Consider the following 19,002-nt stretch of genomic DNA (forward strand, 5'->3'; position numbering starts at 1 on the left):
TCTAGTTAGCTAAGGCAATTTTGACAAAGGATGTGAGTGCAGAAACGTAACTGTGGTGCAGTTAAAGTTACTCACAGTTTGGACAGCGATCTGCAGGTCATTCTTCTCTTGGATAAGGGAGACCATCTTCTCTTCCAGCTCCTTTCTACGGGCTTCACTTTTAGCATAAGCCTCTTTAAGCTTCAGGAATTCTTCCTTCATGTTCGCCATCTCCTTCTCAGTCTCTGCTGACTTCAGCAGAGGTTTAATCTTAAAGAACATCTTCATCCAGGGCCAATTCTTGACACCCATGAAGGCACGAATGTTCCATTGGATCACAAGCAAGGCGTCCCTGTGAAATGGAACAGAAGTAGCTTCTTATACACCCTTTTCCACCTCCACCATATTGTCTGCAGAAGTTTTATCTACTCTTATTCCAACCTGCGTTCAACAATTTTCTGGAACTCAATTCTGGCAAGTAGACCACGTGATCGGGCCTGCATTCCAGTGATGATAAGAGCGAGACGGTCATCTCTCATCTCCTCAAGGGTACCCAGGAGACCAGCCTTGAAGAACACCTAATGAGACACAAAGGCCATAATGTGGTGGTTGGATCATCTTGTATTCGGTAGGATTGTATTTTTCTGCCAGTTAACCACAAATTACTTGAATGTGTTATCCCCCATGTTTATAGTCATGTTTAGATTGTTGATGTCTTGCCTCTGTGCGAAAAAGGCACAAATTGACCACAAGGTGGCCTTAGAATGAGAAATTGATTTTACAACCAGCATGTTGACCAAGATTTAAAACATTTGGCACGGTCTATCTCAACCAGTATGTGCACAATGCTTTTAATATCTTATATGTAGCCAGATCTGGATTTACTACATGGTGGCGCTACACCAAGTATATATTTGTATCTCTTGACTTGATCCATTTGGCCTAGAGACAGATGATATGTAGTAAGCATGATCAGTGGTATATCAGCAAGTGGCATTGCGCCGGTCGACCTGATGGTGTTGTATTCTTAATGTCATGCTTGGACCCCATAATTGCTGCTGTTGTTTTTCATCTATTTAGAGAACGTACCTTCGTGTGTCCTAATCTGTACTGGGTGTGGTCAATGTCCAGAGAGCCCAGCAGTTTTTCTGCTGCCTTCATGTTGTCCATGAACTGACCCTCAGGGATAGCATTTGGATTGAGGATGCGGTATCTGAATTTAAATCAGAAAGCAATTATCTTCAAAAATGGAACACCTGAATAGGTAAACAGTTGAATTTATTTTGGACAGGAAATGCATATTGATTTGTACCTTTGTTTGAAGTCAGCATACAGGATCCTGTTGGGGAAGCCCTTTCTGCAGATCCTGATGCCTTCCAGCACACCGTTACAGCGCAGCTGGTGCATGACCAGAGGATTTTCCATGGCCCCAGGAGTCTTGGTCTCGTTGGGGATGAGGCAACGCACAAAGTGAGGGTGAGTAGACCTCAAGTTGGTCATGAGTTTACCCAAGTTCTCCTGTAAGTATGACAAATGTAGAATTTTCCATAAATGACTCCCAGTACCTCACGAGTCATAACGTCATTTAATGCTAACATGCCAATCCACAACAAACTGACATGTCAAATTTAGCACAAATATAATACATTTGTTATTTTCTGCCATTTGAAAACATCAGAAGTATATTGATTTAAAGTCAGATCTACCCTGTGCAATGCAGACACAGTCTGGAAGGAAGAGCCTTTCTTCTTCTTTCCTCCAGCCGCTTTTTCTTCAGGTGCTGTATGATAATGACATCAATTAAATATACTATTGTCATGTACATTTGTATTTATTTCTGTGGTTTGTAGTCTTTGCCAATTAAAAACACATAGTACCTCCTTCTGCACCAGCATAGCCCACAAAGAGGTTGGCCAGGAACTTAAGACTTGACTTCTGGAACAGTCCGACCACAGTCTCATTCAGCGGGTCCTTGTTCTTCACCAGCCAGTTACCAATGTTGTAATCAACAGTGCCAGCATAGTGAACCAGGGAGAAATGTGCCTCTGGTCTACCCTTAATAATCCTAGGCTTCTGGAAGCATGCATTTTTGCCCAGATGGGTGTCATACAGCTTAGCTTTGAATGTAGAATCACTGGCCTTGGGGAACATGCACTCCTCTTCAAGGATGGACATGATACCCATGGGCTGAAAGGGGAAAATAAATTAGAATAATTTGTTGTTGAAGCACATTTATGAAGATTGCCCGTGTAATGTTTGAAATCCTAAAGATTCAATCATATAAATTTAAACTACTGCAAAACTGAAGACACCAACCCTTTCAATGAGGTCAATGCAGGCAGCCAAGTCCATGCCGAAGTCAATGAACTCCCAGACGATACCCTCTTTCTTATATTCTTCCTGCTCCAGCACAAACATGTGGTGGTTGAAGAACTGTTGCAGCTTCTCATTAGTGAAGTTGATGCACAGCTGCTCAAAGGTGTTGAACTGAAATAGAAGTTTACAGTTACTTTATTTTGTCAGCTGTAATGTTTTAGATGAATTGTTTAATGACGTGGCCTTTTGTCAAATCACTCACATCAAAGATCTCAAAGCCAGCAATGTCCAGCACACCAATGAAGTGCTGGCGAGCGTTCTTCGTGTCCAGTGAAAGGTTGATTCTTATCACCATCCAGAGGAACATGTTCTCGTAAATTTTCTTTGCCAGTGCACCAATGGAGTAGTTAACCTAAAAAAATATTGAGAAAATAATTGACCAAAACATAGACTCCACATAAACGCATAGGGACAGTTTCCCAGACACAGATCAGGCCTTGGACTAAAAGGCATCATCAATGGGGAATCACAGGCATGAACATGTTAGCAACTCTAGACAGAAGTTTTATGCTCAAAATTATTATCTCCTGGAAATGTACAACTTTTTTGAGACTCACCTGGTCGACACTCTGACCTTTGGTGACCCACTCATTTCCTACTTTGACCCTTGGGTGACACAGCCCCTTGACCAGGTCAGCAGAGTTCAGGCCCATCAGATATGCAGCTTTGTCAATATCTGGAAAGGCAAAGTTTTATGGTTGGAGGAGGCACTCTGAGCGTCAGATTTTTCAGATATGACTTTATGTTAAAGTGAGAGGTTTTTAATCAGTGCTCACCCTCAGTGCCATCTGCCTCTGCTTGCTCCTCCCGCTGCTTATTCTTGAACTTCAGGTTGCCGTAGTGCATGATGGCCCCAGTCAGCTTATAAATGCCATTAATCTCTTCTTGGGAGAATCCAAGCACATTAAAGGCATCCTAGTTTCGAAATAAAAGCCATTGTTTTGTATTGGAGAGAGAGTTGGATACAACTGGATTATTACCACATACAGTGAGTGTACAAAACATTAGGAGCGCCTGCTCTTTCCATGAAATAGACTGACCTGGTGAGTTCAGTGAATGATTTCATCCCTTATTAATGTCACCTTCAATCGGTGTAGATGAAGGGGATGGTATAGGTTAAAGAAGGATTTTTAAGCCTTGAGACAGTTGAGACATGGATTGTGTATGTGTGTCATTCAGAGGTTGAATGGGCAATACAACATATTTAAGTGCGTTTAGAACGGGGTATGGTAGTAGGTTCCAGGAGCACTGGTTTGAGTGTCAAGAACTTCAACTGCTGCTGGGTTTTTCACGCTCAGCAGTCTTCCGTGTTTGTCGAGAATACCCAAAGGACATCCAGCCAATTTGACACAATTTTCAGAAGCATTGGATTCAGCATGGGCCAGCATCCCTGTGGAACGCTTTTGACACCTTGTTGAGTCCATCCTCCAATGAATTGTAGGCTGTTCTGAAGGCAAAAGGGGATGCAACTCAATATTTGGAAGGTGTTCCTAAGGGTTTGACGCTCAGTGTATACAGTATGTTTTACTCACATCAGTAGCCATTAGCTCATCTGCATCATTAATGGAAGTTACAGCAATCTCTCCTTGGGAGATGTAGGCGTAGTCATAGGGATTGCTGGTGATGAGTAGCATCTCTGAAAATTTTTGAACAGCACAGTTTAATTGTGTTCAGGCTGTGGAATAGGCCATAACATACTATTAGGAAATTTGGCATTGTACAAAAATAACAAAACAACAGTAATATTAGAAATAGACAGGACGCCAAATTAATCTTAATCAAGTTTAGAAAAACTGCACCTGGAGATAGTTTTTCGTGCATCAAAATGTCAATGTTGTGTGCTTAAATGGCATTTAAATAATTGCAACTTTCTCATAGACAAAGGAAATATTAAGGCATAAATCACAATACATTATGTGGTGAGTTTTACGGTTGGGAATGAGGGGTAGCACACTGCATGCGCTGGCTGCACCATAAGAATTTAATTGGAATTCATCAGAAATGTTCAGTTTAATTCAGAATGGACCTCAAGCCTGCTCAGTACACAGTTTGATGATTTAATACTCACCCAGCAGTTCTGGTTTCTTTTGGGACAGGATCTGGTAGAAGATGTGATAATCTCTCTCAGCCTTGAGCTGGAAAGTTACACGTGACTTCTCCAGTAGATCTGATCAGTATGGAAAAGTGCTTTTGGTATTAATGTGTTTCCCGTCAACGAGATCTGTTCAATTCTGAGTAAAATATACTATTGTACTCACAAGTCTCAATGTCAGCAGACGAAAGCTTCCCACTGACTCCAAAATGAATTCGGATGAATTTACCCTGTAAGTTATTGTCAAAAGCAGAAATGAATGAGCACACCAGATCTGGGAGTAGTAGTAGTTGTTTTCTTTTTGAATACCTTCGGTGTGCTTGATTGAGCTTGAATGGGTTTAAATCCCACCTATCTGGTAGGCTCAATTAAACACTGAAAGTATTTGAAATAAAACCAATAGTATTTAAACCCAGGTCTGTTGCACACATACTGTCCCAAAAGGGAAGATTAGCTGATGGACCCGAGGAAGATTAGCTGACGTCATGACATCAACTAATGGGGATCCTAATAAAATTCTTATCCTTATAAAATTCAAATACAGAAGATAGTAGATCAGATGAACATTTATGATAAGATATGAATGTTCTTTGACTGCAAACAAAGACCAAACTTACGAATCGAGAGGAGTTGTCATTCCTGATGGTCTTGGCATTACCAAAAGCCTCCAGGGCAGGATTGGCCTGGATGATTTGATCTTCCAGTGTCCCCTAGAAACCAACATCCATACAGTGTGAAAATGCTGCAATGAACACCAATACTACATTAATAAAATGGGATCTAATCAAATGGCTTTTTTTGCATTGCCCCTTTTACAACCCTGCTACTCTCTGTTATCATCTATGTATAGTCACTAATAACTACCTACATGTACATATTACCACAACTAACCAGTGCCCCCGCTAATTGACTCTGTACCGGTAACCGCTGTATATAGTCTCGCTATTGTTATTTTACAGCTGCTCTTTAATTACTTGTTACTTTTATTTCTTATTTTTATCTGTATTTTTTTTTTAACTACATTGTTTGTTAGGGGGCTCGTCAGTAAGCATTTCACTGTAAAGTGTTGGATTCTGCGCATGTGACTAATTAAATTTAATTTTATTTGATATGCTCAACCAGCCATTAATTTTTTTACATTTAGGATAGATATTGATGATCACAGGGCTCGACATTAACGCTTGGACAAGAAGAATGTAGATTTAAGTTGTCCGACTGGACAAGTAAAAAGAATCACAGAATAACCACAATGTGTGTCATCAGTGGATCAGTGTCCTCTGGATGCAATGTGTTTCACACTGTTCTCCCAATCTCTGCAGAGCAAATCAGAGTATAATTATTGTAGGCCTTCATTGACGAGCATGAGCGGTCTTTCAATCATGCAGTCGCGAGAACGCCACATTGCTAGTTAGTGAGTTATTTCCGCAATTATACCAACATTTTGATCAGCAATGAAACTCCTGGAAAGGTCATGTTGTTTGCATCACCTACATGTGCCAGTGGGCCTTTGCCAGAGGAGAGAGAGAGACAACAACAGACAGTGGCAACCCATCATTCAATGCAGGTGGGGCAGAGACCCACATATCAGTTTGCAAACAATGTTAAAAATAAAATAAATAATTGAGTTAATAAAGCCGGATACAAACATGTTCTCTTGAGTAAGACAGGTCCAAATTGTTTCAGCCTAGCTCAGTGCTTCCTGTGGTGGAGGGGCAGCCAGCGAAAGCACAGAGCATAGTTGGTCATTTTCTCTAGTTGCGCTGTGATTGGCTGTGTTCTGTCACTCATGGGGACACTAGCTCATCACAGAATCTTCAGGGAGAGCTAGGGAGTTCAAGCCCCCTAGGGTGCTGCCATAGATTTACATTAGATGTGCCTGTCCATGAAGGCTCAAGGTCAGGATAAAATGATGTCAAATCACGTTATATCTACAGTAGCTTTGATTGGACTGTTGTCAACATCATGTCAACATCATACTTTCAAAATCTTAGCTAGCTAGCTAGGCAAGCAGTCATCATCATGAATCACGTCGACAATCTTTTCAATCTCTGTCATATGAAGATAAATTATACACAAAACGTATTGGTGCTCATCGGTCATTGGACATAAACATTACACAAAAGTCATACATCGCAAATTCAACAATGGAAGGAATGAATTGGAAGGAATGAGTGGCTAATTGCGATGCAAAACAACAACTATTTTGCTTCCCCTGCCTGCAATTCGGAGGAGAGGGTGTGTGGTTTCCGAGCTTAAAAGGATAAACATTCACAAGCAACACCATGGGCCAGAAATGGTTGAATACATTGGCCACTCTGTCAATCCATCATGGATTCTGCCTGGTTCAAAACCACTCGGAACTCAGAACTGGGAAATCTCCGACTTCAGTGTGTTCAAGACAACTGGGAACTCTGGGGGGGGGGATTAATTCTGACTGGGTTATTGTGTTTTGAACGGTCGTCAAACTCAGAATTCCAGTCAGGAACTTGGATCTCTTTCTAGAGCGCTGACTTCCAGACCTAAAGATCCCTGATATCATGATTCAACCCTGTTTTTTCAGAGTTCCCAGTTGTCTTGAAAGCACCGTAAATCCAGAGAATGACAGTCTTTGATGACAATCTACAGAACAAAAATGTAATAATGTTCAATAATGGCAAAAAAGTCAAAACGGCATTTGTCATTATTGAAGAAGAATGCTTTTTATCGAGTTACACAAATCCACAAGGAGTCAGTAGAAACCACATTTATTTAAGCAAGTCAGCCATATCAGCTATGTTTTTTTTAAATGAGGCTAAATGTAAGAAACCTCCGCTCTCGGGACAGCTTTATGTAGGCCCTAACAGTTTGTGGGCACTGTTTGTCACCGTTTTAGTGCAATTAATGTATTGTGTTGTGTAGTGGCTTTGCTGGCATATATCCCAAACATTTTTATAGAGTTTGCCCACCAAGATTTACATGCTAACTAGATAACCAGCCAAACTACACAATATGTTTTGAATTGGCTAGTTAACTATTTAGCAGGTATTAATGACATTGTCATGTCCGATATCCTAAAATAACTTTCCACCGGCACTCCTGTGTCACCGCAACTGGCTCGACAGGTCATACACCTGTACCCGCGCACATTGACTCGGTACTAGTACACCCTGTATATAGCCTCGTTCTAGTTATTTTATTGTTACTCTTTTCAAGGACAAGTGACTTGAGCTTTCGGACAAGTAAAACAAAAGTTTTACTTGCATTCTATTTTCTGTTTACCTTTTTTTCTTCTGCAGCACTTTTCTTTCCACTGACAGCAGCAATGCTGGCAAAATACTGGATGACCCTCTTGGTGTTCACAGTCTTTCCAGCACCGGATTCTCCACTGGGATTGAAATACAAATGTTGATGTCTCAGAATTTATCGTAATCATAAATAGCCTCAAATCAATATAACCTTTGGTTGATGTACTTACGTGATAAGAACAGACTGATTTTCCCTGTCTGTTGAAAGAGAAGTATCAGTAAATGTGTCATTATACAAAAATTATTTGATATGCCAATGTAGATGAAAAGGAAAAGTGATATTTTACCTGACAACATGTACTGGTAGGCATTGTCAGAGATGGAGAAGATGTGAGGAGGAGCTTCTGTCCTCTTCTTGCCTCTGTATGCATTGACAACAGACTGATCGTACACTGGCAGCCACTTGTAGGGGTTGACAGTGACACAGAACAACCCTGAGTAGGTCTGTGGAAGACGAGGGAGATGCAGATTTAGTTTCATTCATTTGAATGAATGTTTGATTTAATGGAGATATTAGCAGTCAGGCTTGACTTACGTAGATCATCCAGGCTGCGTAACGCTCTTTGAGGTTAAACAGCACAGCAGGCTCGTGCAGGAAGGTGAACATCGCCATGTCCTCAATTTTATCAAACTTTGGCGGGTTCTGGGGGTGAACGTCATCCTCCTTCACAGTAACAGTCTGAAAGATGGGCAAATTAAATGATTTTGTTTCATTTTCAAGGTGAAGAGGTATTCACTTTTGAGACAAATCCTATCTTGATTTTTCACAAATTATCAATTGACATGTAATGCCTGATTTGCATGAAAGTTAAAGATCTCAAGTCAGGATTCTGCTCTTAGTTTTATATATATAGTGTACAACAATGTGGACACCCCTTCAAATTAGTGGATTCAGCTATTTCAGCCATACCCGTTGCTGACAGGTATATAAAATCAAGCGCACAGCCATGCAATCTCCAGTAGAGCTCTGTGACTTTAAACTTGGCACTGTCGTAGGGGATGCCACCTTTCCAACAAGTAACATTTTTGCCCTGCTAAAGCAGCCCTGGTCAACTGTAAGTACTGTTATTGGGAAGTGGAAACGTTTAGGAGCAACAACAGCTCATCGCGGAGTGGTAGGCCACACAAGCTTACAGAACGGGACCGGCGAATGCTGATGAGGGTAGCTCGTAAAAATGGTCTGTCCTCGGTTGTAACACTCACTACCGAGTTCCAATCTGCCTCTGGAAGCAACGTCAGCACAAGAACTGTTCGTCTGGAACTTCATGAAATAGGTTTCCATGGCTGAGCAGCCGCACACAAGCCTAAGATCACTATGCATCTCCAAGCGTCAGCTGTAATGGCGTAAAGCTTGCCGCCATTGGACTTTGGAGCAGGGAAAACACATTCTCTGGAGTGATAAATCAGGATTCACCACCTGGCAGTCCAACTGACGAATCTGGATACCAGGAGAATGCATTGTGCCAACTGTAAAATTTGGTGGAGGAGGAATAATGGCCCGGGGCTGTTTTTCATGGTTCGGGGTAGGCCCCTTAGTTCTAGTGACTGGAAAACTTAACGGTACAGCAAACAATGTCATTCTAGACAATTTGGCGCTTCCAACTTTGTGGCAACAGTTTGGGGAAGGCCCTTTTCTGTTTCAGCATGACAATACCCCCGTGCACAAAGCGAGGTCCATACAGAAATTGTTTGTCAAGATTGGTGTGGAAGAACTTGGCTGGCCTGCACAGAGCCCTGGTCTCAACCCCGTTGAACACCTTTGGGATGAATTGGAACTCTGACTGCAAGCCAGGCCTAATCGCCCAATATCAGTGCTGATTTCACTAATGAGTGCCCGACCTCACTAATGCTCTTGTGGCTGAATGGAAGCATGTCTCCGCAGCAATGTTTCAACATCTAGTGGAATGCCTTCCCAGTGGACTGGAGGCTGTTATAGCAGCAAAGGGGGGACCAACTCCATATTAATGCCAATGATTTTGGAATGAGATGTTCGACAAACAGGTGTCCACATACACTACATGACCAAAAGTATATTTTAAGAAGATTTTTAATAGTAAAATATTTACCTTTCCAAACTCAGTATCAACGGTGACTTTAGCCCCATCTCTGCTGGTGATTGTGGCCTTGACGTACTCAACCTCAGGGTCTGGCACATAGCACTCTCTCTTTATGTCAAAGGGTCTAGTCTGGCATTCCATACGCTCCTTGTCTGACTTACGCAGATAGGAAGCTGCGGCACCAAACTCTGCCATCAAACTGTCCCCCATTCTTAAACCTGTGCAGACAGAAACAGAGCATTGAATGCAGTATGGATATTATTTACACACAGTACCAGGTTGAAATTAATGCCAACCCCAAACTCTGCCATCAACATGTCACACATTCTTAAATTTGTGAAACAGAGCTTTGAATGCGTACAGTGGGGTTCAAAATGATTGACACCCTTGACTGTAGAAAATAAATTGTATTATTTTATACTAATACAATTACATAGAGGAAGAGATTTTTGTTTTTTTTTCCTCAAAAAGGTAGGGATCAAAATGATTGACACCTAAAGATTCTTATAAATGAAGTAGTCAAAAGTTTAGTAATTGGTCCCATATTCCTAGCATGCAATGATTAAATCAAGCTTTTGACTCTACAAACTTGCTGGACGCATTTGCAGTTCGTTTTGGTTTTGTTTCAGATAATTTTTTGCCCAATAGAAATTAATGGTAAATAATGCATTGTGTCATTTTGGAGTCACTTTTATTTACAATAAGAATAGAATATGTTTCTAAACACTTCAACATGAATGTGGATGTTTTACAGCCCTTTGATTTTGCCTTAATACTTCACTAAATTAATTTTAAAAAGTTGGTCCCAAACATTTCCCCCAAAGACCTAAATTAATTGGAATATTGGATATTAGTATCACTTTATGTCTGTTTTGTATATGAACAGTATACTGTACCAGCATGGCAGACCAATAGAACTTTAAAATATATGGAGTGGCTGTGGATCCGACCTTTTCTGGATTTTTTGTCCGCTGTGCTAAAACATCCGGAGCTTCCCGAAGCCTCTGCGCGAATGGTCACGGTGCTTGTTATGTGATCTTGCAGACACTGATTCTGCTTTGATCTAACTTTATTATTAAACAAGCGCCATTCGCTTGAGTAGCCTGTTCTCTGCTCATAAAGTAGAGAATATACACTTTCGCAGAACGGGATCTGCGCATAAGCTTCGGAAAGCTCTGCATCTTTGAGTGAGGCCGAAAAAGTTGGATTCGCAGCCACGGCCCAAAATAATAGCCTAAAAAAGACATGAGGGTCGAGGCAAAACACCGGTGGGCTACCAGATTTAGAACCCTAGATTGATAAGACTATCTGAACAATATGAAGGTCAGCAAACCAATAACATTGAAAATAAACCAAAACATGTGAGGTTCACAGCAGACCAAAAGTAGCTAGGTCCACTGTAGCTCAAACCTACAGCTTGTGTTAGTGATGACACTGACTACATGTAATTACTATACGGAAAGACGTATTATGCATCATATACAAGTTGACTAGATTGATGAGTAGACAACAAAATAAAACATTAGTATAGTAATATATAGTTGTCATGGAACACATTGAAAGTCTTCATGCAAACCACTAAGAGGCGGGTTGTAAAACCTATATTTAAAAACCTCTATACCTATATACTAATAGAAGACTATTAGTCTTACCTGTCCTTGGTCACACCTTGAATACGTTTGGTGGAAAGGATCTCGACTGAGAATGAAATAGACAAATACAAAGACAATATCAATCAACTGAACACATATGTGTGGTAATGACAATTGTTTGGTCCTGTGATGATTATCTTTGCCCTCAGCAGACTGCCTCTATATGCTTACCTTCAGGATGTCCAGTGCCTTGTGTCTCCCCCTAGTCTGTCTCCCCTGGTCTCCATCACTCTATATAAAGAGTGTTACTCAGCCCTATATGGAGATGGGCCATCTATTGTAATAAATGAGTCTGATTATTTTAGAAGATCTGTATTTGGAAGTAGAGGGTGTGTTTCTCAGACCAATGAGGTGGGAGGAGGGGAGCAAAATCCCAAGGTACATGTACAGCATCACCCTTTGCTGTAACTCCTTTTTTGGATTGTCACTTTACGAGATGGCTACATGACGACGTTAGGACATTTCAGAGACTATTTTAGCACCCTCCTTTATAGAGCAGTTTCAGGCACGATGTATATCCAACACTTATCAATCTGGTATGTTTGAGCATTGGAAATCCCTTGCATTTAGTGTTTTGGTGCAATATGTCAGCAATGCCAGTAAGGGGGAGTAGTCATTTTTTGAGTTTTGCATTTTATGTTCTAGTAAATGTTTGGCAACAAACTTGGATGTCTCTTATGAACACTTTTGTTGTTTGCGTGTTGTGATCGCTTAAGGTCATTGAGATGACATGATAGTCTTCTTGCATGGTGTGAAATCATTGCAAGACAACTGCAGCTGTCCTCATTTGTTCACAAAGGCAAGGTCACTGTCCTATGCATTGTCGCCGAGATTCCCATCTACTGTAAGCATAACCCTAGGCCCCATCTTGTTGACGTGGCATTGTCTACTTTTTATCCTTGAGGACAAATATAAACCTGTGAAATTCTTATTGGATTCCTTCTCCTGTGGCCCTCACCATGTGACATTGTAATAGCTGCAACCTTTTCATGTAAATATTTCCAGGCCACAAATGGAAGAACACAAGCCACCTTCCTCAAGCAACTCATGTTGGGGGACTCAACATCAAATAAAATGTTATTTATCACATGCTTCGTAAACAACAGGTGTGGACTAACAGTGAAATACTTACTTACATGAGTTGTTAACAAAACGTACACCCAGGGCGTCAAACTTACACCCAGGGCGTCATACCTAAGTTTGAAAGAAATAAATATATTTTTTTATTTTACAAATAATTATTTAGTGCTCCTTCAAGAAAAAATGTGTCCAACAGGCCAGGTACTCGTAAAGCTTTCACTTTCAAATACAATATCACATTTAAATGTTGGAAAATAGCCTTTTATAGTTTTACCCCCTTATTTATTAGCATCTTTCGTGTAAATTATGGTTCAACTCAGTCTTAATACAATTCTATTCTCACAAAAACATTTCATTCTATTCCACTCTCTCCCTTTAAATTTCCATTAGACTAAGTGGATATCTGATAAGGTGCTGAGACAAGGGGCATGGGGTCTTAGATTTGTAAGTGCCACACTGTTAAAGATCAAGATAGCTGTCAGGGCATCATGTACAATATGGGGAAAGTCAAGCTGTTAAGGTGATGCTGTAGGGGTGACATAGCTGGAAAGTGTGTTACCTCCTTCAAGACCTGTGCATTATAGTATACTGGAGGCCTTTAGACTCAACTTCACACCTTGTGCCTCACTTCAGCCTTGAGGTTCTGCAATAGCTTCCAAAGCTGAACATACCATCTCCTGCCCTTCAATGACTTGCTAAGGGTCCCATTCCCAGCTGTCGTGTGTTTGTGTGGAGGGGAGAAGGGGTGGCTGTGCCCTCCACTATTGTCTCAGTGTGTGTGGTGTGGGGCCTGGTGGCTGGGTAAGTGTGTGTGTGTGTGTGTGTGTGTGTGTGTGTGTGTGTGTGTGTGTGTGTGTGTGTGTGTGTGTGTGTGTGTGTGTGTGTGTGTGTGTGTGTGTGTGTGTGTGTGTGTGTGTGTGTGTGTGTCTGCGTGCGTGTGTGTGTGTGCGTGCGTGAGGTCTCGCTATATGGTGTCAATTCCTGAATGGGTTTTAAGGGGGTTTATTTGAGTCTTGCTTGATGTACTTGAAAACATGAACTCACCTCAACCTATTCTCCTGTCATCCTTTTTCTCCATAGAATGACAGACTGCCAGTCCATCTCCATGGCTCCCCCAGGCTGACACCATCTCTTTCCTCACCAAGGCACGTGGGCTCCCTGACAGGGAGTGAGTGAAGGAGGTAGGCTAGTAATACAGGAGCAGCATCCAAAAACCTTCCTCTAAGCACTGACCACGGTAAGTCATAATGACATTATCTGTAACTCGTACATAACTGTCAGTATGTGGTATTCAATGTGTAGGTGCAGTGATTTCATCTTTTAAGAAATAAGTGTGGCTATTATTATCAAATTGGAAATGAGTGAGTGACATGGTCTGTATCCCGAAGACGGAACGAAAAGCCTTTATTTTACAGGACCTTACTCCCATTTAGTTTTTGGTATAGATCATTTGTTGTGAGTTCTGATAACTTACCAGTAGTGGCATTAGAAGCCAGTAAAGAGGTGGATAATAGTTCAGTTTATTTTCTACCTTCCCCAAGTGGACAACATTGGAAGTACAGGGAGAACTGCAGCCCAGGAGGTCACTTCACAGTCCCTGTACTTTCACCCTTACTGTAGGAAGGGTAACAGATGAAATATGACCTTCTTTTAGTTATTCTTTTTTAAAGATTTTTTATTAAAGGGAAGTATAACACTTTTCAAAACTATACTGAACAAGAATATAAACGCAACATGCAACAATGTCAATGGTTTTGTTGAGTTAAAGTTCATATAAGGAAATCAGTCAATTTAAATAAATTCATTAGACCCTAATCTATGACATGACTGGGCAGGGGTACAGCCCACCCAGTGGGGAGCCAGGCCCAGCCAACCAAAATGAGTTTTCTCCAAACAAAAGGGCTTTATTACAGACGGAAATACTCCTCAGTTTTATCAGCTGTCCGGGTGGCTGGTTTCAGATGATCCCGCAGGTGAAGAAGCCGGATGTGGAGGTCCTGGGCTGGTGTGGTTACACGTGGTCTGGGGTTGTGAGGCCGGTTGGACATACTACCAAATTCTCTAAAACGATGTTGGAGGTGGCTTATGGTAGAGAAATTAACATCAAATGATCTGTCAACAGCTCTGGTGGACATTCCTGCAATCAGCATACAAATGGTACGCTCCCTCAAAACTTGAGACATCTGTAGCATTGTGTTGTGTGACACAAGTACACATTTTAGGGTTGCCTTTTATTGTACCCAGCACAAGGTGCAACTGTGTATTGATCATGCTGTTTAATCTGTTTCTTGATATGCCACACCTGTTAGGTGGATGGAATTTCTTGACAAAGGAGAAACGCTCTCTAATATGAATGTAAACAAATTTGTGCACAACATTTCAGAGAAATACGTTTTTTGTGCGAATGGAACATTTCTGGGACGTTTTATTTCAGCTCTTGAAACATGGGACCAACGCTTTACATGTGGTGTTTGTATTTTTGTTCAGTATATTTCATGTCAAATAAATTGTATATGAATTATCAAAACATTTACTACCATGAAAGTCCTTAAAATATGGTTAAACATACACGCAGAACCAAGGCTACTATAAAATAATCAATTACTTAACAGCTTTCCAAAATACAGGGTATTCATCAGAACTGCTCTGTGATGTAGTGATATTATCCTGTGATTACATTATTGGTGGATTATTAAACAAACTAATTGGTCAATTAAACTTTTGCAGTTCACCGTCAATAATAAAGTTATTGAATACCAAAACTGTTTTCAGTGAGAAGTTAGGGCTGGTCAAAAGCCAAAAAAGCCAGGAAATTAAAATAAACATCACAGTTCAACCTCACCCATGCAATACTAAGGTTTTCCAGCACACAGCTGTGATACTTGCTACATTAAAGTGTAGAATACTACTACTAAACTATTAGAGTAGGGGTATTCAAATCCATCCTTCCCTGGAGGTCTGCTGGTTTTATGTTGTACCTGATAATTAATTGCACCCACCTGATGTCCCAAGTTAAAGGGAAGAATATATATATATATATATATTTTTTAAGTAGAGGATCTGGCTATGAAGTCCAGATTTGAATTAGAATGTACTAGAGCATACTACATAAAGAAGGAATATTACATTAATAGACATGCATAATAAGTTTAAAGGTCCAGTGCAGACATTTTTATATCGCAATATCAAGTCATTTCTGGGTAACAGTTAATGTAACGCTTTTCTTCCGTTGAAGGAGAGGACCAAAGCTCAGCGTGGTTAGTGTTCATCTTATTTAATAATAAATTCAAACTGAACACTTCAAGTTACAAAAACAACAGCTGACAAGGTACAAATCTGTCGTTCTGCCCCTGAACAGGCAGTTAATAACCCACTGTTCCTAGGCTGTCATTGAAAATAAGAATTTGTTCTTAACTGACTTGCCTAGTTAAATAAAGGTTAAATAAAAAATCAGAGACAACTAACGACACCTGCCTCTGATTGAGAACCATACAAGGCCGAACATAGAAAAACAACCTAGACACACAAAACATAGAATGCCCACCCAGCTCACGTCCTGACTAAAACAAGGAAAACACAAAAGAACTATGGTCATAATGTGACAGTTAAACAAACACCTTTTGATTGTTTTCAATTAAAATGGTCAAAAATAGACAAATAAAGCTTAGAAAATAGTAATTTAAAGCAAGAATTTAGCTAGGACTGTCTGGGAATGTTCTGAGTGGGAAGGGGAAAACTGAAAACTAGCTGTTATTGGCAGAGGTTTGGAACTCTCTTTCTTATTGGTCTATCAACTAATTTACTGTTGCCAATGTCAACAGGCAGGCCAAAACTCCATCCCACCAACAAAATGGAATATTACGTTGCTGAGTGCTTTTCTCTGATTGAGATGGACAGATTCTGAGGTACATTGATATCTGAGATAAATAAAGCAATTTAAGATCATTAGTAATAATAATTACTACAATGTTCGTCCTTGAACGAAAGCATCACTAAAGGTGAATGGAGGGAATGTATTCATTATTTCAAGTTTACTATAACCAAATGCATGCTTGTCAAGGCCATAGAGAGTAAACATTTCTGAGAAGCATTCACTTGGAGAACCAGCTGGTGCGTGTGATTGAACCGTAGTTGAGGATGGGAATGCGGATGCTATGCTTGAGGGCAGGAGGCTACAACAGCAAGCAAATAGTTAAGTTTTAGGTCAGGGGTCAATAGCTGCGTTGCCACCTTTTAGCACCATCTAAAAGGAGGGACTGCTCCAAAGTAAGTCGTTGAAGCCTTAGAAAGGGAAAGGGGGATACCTAGTCAGTTGTACAACTGAATGCGTCTTGTGTCTCTCTGAATCAGAGAGGTGTGGGGAACATCCACGTTAACTGCCTTGTTCAGGGGCAGAACGACAGATTTTTACCTTGTCAGCTCGGGGATTGGATCCAGCAACTTTTCGGTGACTGGCCCAACGCTCTAACCACTAAAAGACCTCTTCACTGAGTAAATGTTGTTGTTTAAAAACAAAAACAACTTGGTCTTGTAATGTACGAAAAAGAGACTGTAGTTTCAATGGGACCCCGGCTTAAATAAAGGTTCAATTAGGTCCCTTGCCTTGTTTGAACCTACTGTAAGAATGTCTTAATATATCTTAAGTCATTAATGGTGCTGTCTAAAGTGTTCACGCAACCGTAGTATACGGCTTAGGGAATTGGGAACAGCCCCCAGCTGTTCAGACCAGACTCGTCTTCCAATCAAACTGCCTTACCACACACACTAGTCACACTCTGTTGCAGCGCTCCGTAACTTCATGCTTGTGTGGCCTTATTCATCTGTGCTTCCCTTATTGAAGGAGCAAGATGGCCTGCTGCCCCACTCTCACCTTTCTTTTAATGAATATGTCTGATCTGATTCCATTCCTGTAGGTGCAGCTCCACTGAGGACCGGAATTCTTATTGAAATCCTTATCATGAGGTGGGTCAACTTTACAAATCCTGTATTAGCCTGTTAATATGGATAGTAATACATAATGTGTGTTATTCCCTTTTTTGCTCATAAAGAAGGCGCTATACATGGTATCCGAAATTACATTTTTTATTGAATTCTGGGTGGGATTAATTCGGATTGCTTTGGCTGGACTGACAGAATTATTAAAGTACCTTTTTCCATTACTTCCATGCTTCTCTCTACTAGTGTTACAGTGTACACTGGTAGCACGGTAATATCACAGTACCAAAACGTCATGATACTTCAAACATTGCAGAATACCTTAGTACCATTTCATATTTTTCAGCCCTACCGATCTAAAGAACATTATTTATAGAACAATATTTATAAAATATTTACAAAGTCAGTTTTGTTTATAAATTCTGTTGAATTTAAGCAATAGCCACTAGTCCCCCGCACATTGACTCGGTAGCGGTAACCCCTGTATATAGCCTCGCTATTGTTATTTTACGGCTGCTCTTTAATTATTTGCTACTTTTATTTCTTATTTTTTTACTTATCTGTTTTTTACTTAGCACATGTTTTTCTCAAAACTGCATTAGTGGTTAAGGGCATTTATTTATTTATTGGTTAAGTAAGTATTTAATTGTAAGGGCCACACCTGTTGTATTGCAGCCTCTGAGTGCCAGAGAAGGACAATGGAGCACTGCTTCACAACAGCCATGCTTCCAGCTTTACAGCAAAGAAGATGGCTTGTCTCTAGTCTAAACGGTTAAAGAAATATGACCCATATGACAAAAATATGCCCCATAATAGCGGAGATTACTTTTTTTTTTAAATCTAGCGGCATTTGCACGCATTTATGAACATTTCACAAACCATGTTGCGGGCCGTTTTAAACTAATCTAGTCTAATCTAGATAATTATGGGCTTAATAACAAACAACGTTTTTCAGTCATGTTACCTAGCTAACAACCTGGTAACTTGTTGGTTGACACAGGAAGAAAGGAAAAGTGTCTGCTAGTCATGAGATGTGCTTCAACGGTAGGATTCATATACAGTGCATTTGGAAAGTATTCAGACCCCTTGACTTTTTCCCAAAAAAATTACATTACAGCCTTATTCTCGAATTGATTAAATACATTATTTTACTCATTAATCTACACACAATACCCCATAATGATAATGCAAAAAAAGGATTTTAGACAACAGAAATGCCTTATTTACATAAGTATTCAGACCCTTTGCTATGAAACTCGAAAAAATTGAGCTCAGGTGCATCCTGTTTCCATTGATCATCCTTGAGATGTTTCTACAACTTGAAAGTTGACAGTGCATGTCAGAGCAAAAACCAAGCCATGAGGTTGAAGGAATTGTCCGTAGAGCTCTGACACAGATCTGGGGTAGGGTACGAAAAAATGTCTGCAGCATTGAAGGTCCCCAAGAACACAGTGACCTCCATCATTCTTACATGGAAGAAGTTTGGAACCACCAAAATTCTTCCTAGAGCTGGCCGCCCGGCCAAACTGAGCAATCGGGGGAAAAGG

General features: G+C 40.5%; 1 protein-coding gene across 1 annotated transcript in view; it reads right to left on the reverse strand.

Annotated features, from left to right (window-relative positions):
* LOC100135901 (uncharacterized) overlaps positions 1-19,002 on the reverse strand; it is a 51,094-nt gene that overhangs the window by 14,847 nt on the left and 17,245 nt on the right. The window contains exons 39-58 of the mRNA XM_090189181.1: positions 16,647-16,692; positions 9,798-10,006; positions 8,267-8,410; positions 8,019-8,175; positions 7,902-7,929; positions 7,706-7,811; positions 5,065-5,157; positions 4,614-4,677; positions 4,424-4,522; positions 3,888-3,991; positions 3,132-3,270; positions 2,913-3,031; positions 2,558-2,707; positions 2,296-2,466; positions 1,857-2,166; positions 1,686-1,759; positions 1,292-1,497; positions 1,069-1,192; positions 421-557; positions 76-331 (exon numbers count right to left, since the gene is read on the reverse strand). Of these exons, the coding sequence (XP_090045307.1) occupies positions 76-331; positions 421-557; positions 1,069-1,192; positions 1,292-1,497; positions 1,686-1,759; positions 1,857-2,166; positions 2,296-2,466; positions 2,558-2,707; positions 2,913-3,031; positions 3,132-3,270; positions 3,888-3,991; positions 4,424-4,522; positions 4,614-4,677; positions 5,065-5,157; positions 7,706-7,811; positions 7,902-7,929; positions 8,019-8,175; positions 8,267-8,410; positions 9,798-10,006; positions 16,647-16,692 (2,736 nt within the window). The remainder of the gene's footprint in view (positions 1-75; positions 332-420; positions 558-1,068; positions 1,193-1,291; positions 1,498-1,685; positions 1,760-1,856; positions 2,167-2,295; positions 2,467-2,557; positions 2,708-2,912; positions 3,032-3,131; positions 3,271-3,887; positions 3,992-4,423; positions 4,523-4,613; positions 4,678-5,064; positions 5,158-7,705; positions 7,812-7,901; positions 7,930-8,018; positions 8,176-8,266; positions 8,411-9,797; positions 10,007-16,646; positions 16,693-19,002) is intronic.

The sequence above is a fragment of the Oncorhynchus mykiss genome, chromosome 11 (assembly GCF_057628025.1).
Source record: "Oncorhynchus mykiss isolate SJ-2025 chromosome 11, ASM5762802v1, whole genome shotgun sequence".
Lineage (NCBI taxonomy): Eukaryota > Metazoa > Chordata > Actinopteri > Salmoniformes > Salmonidae > Oncorhynchus > Oncorhynchus mykiss.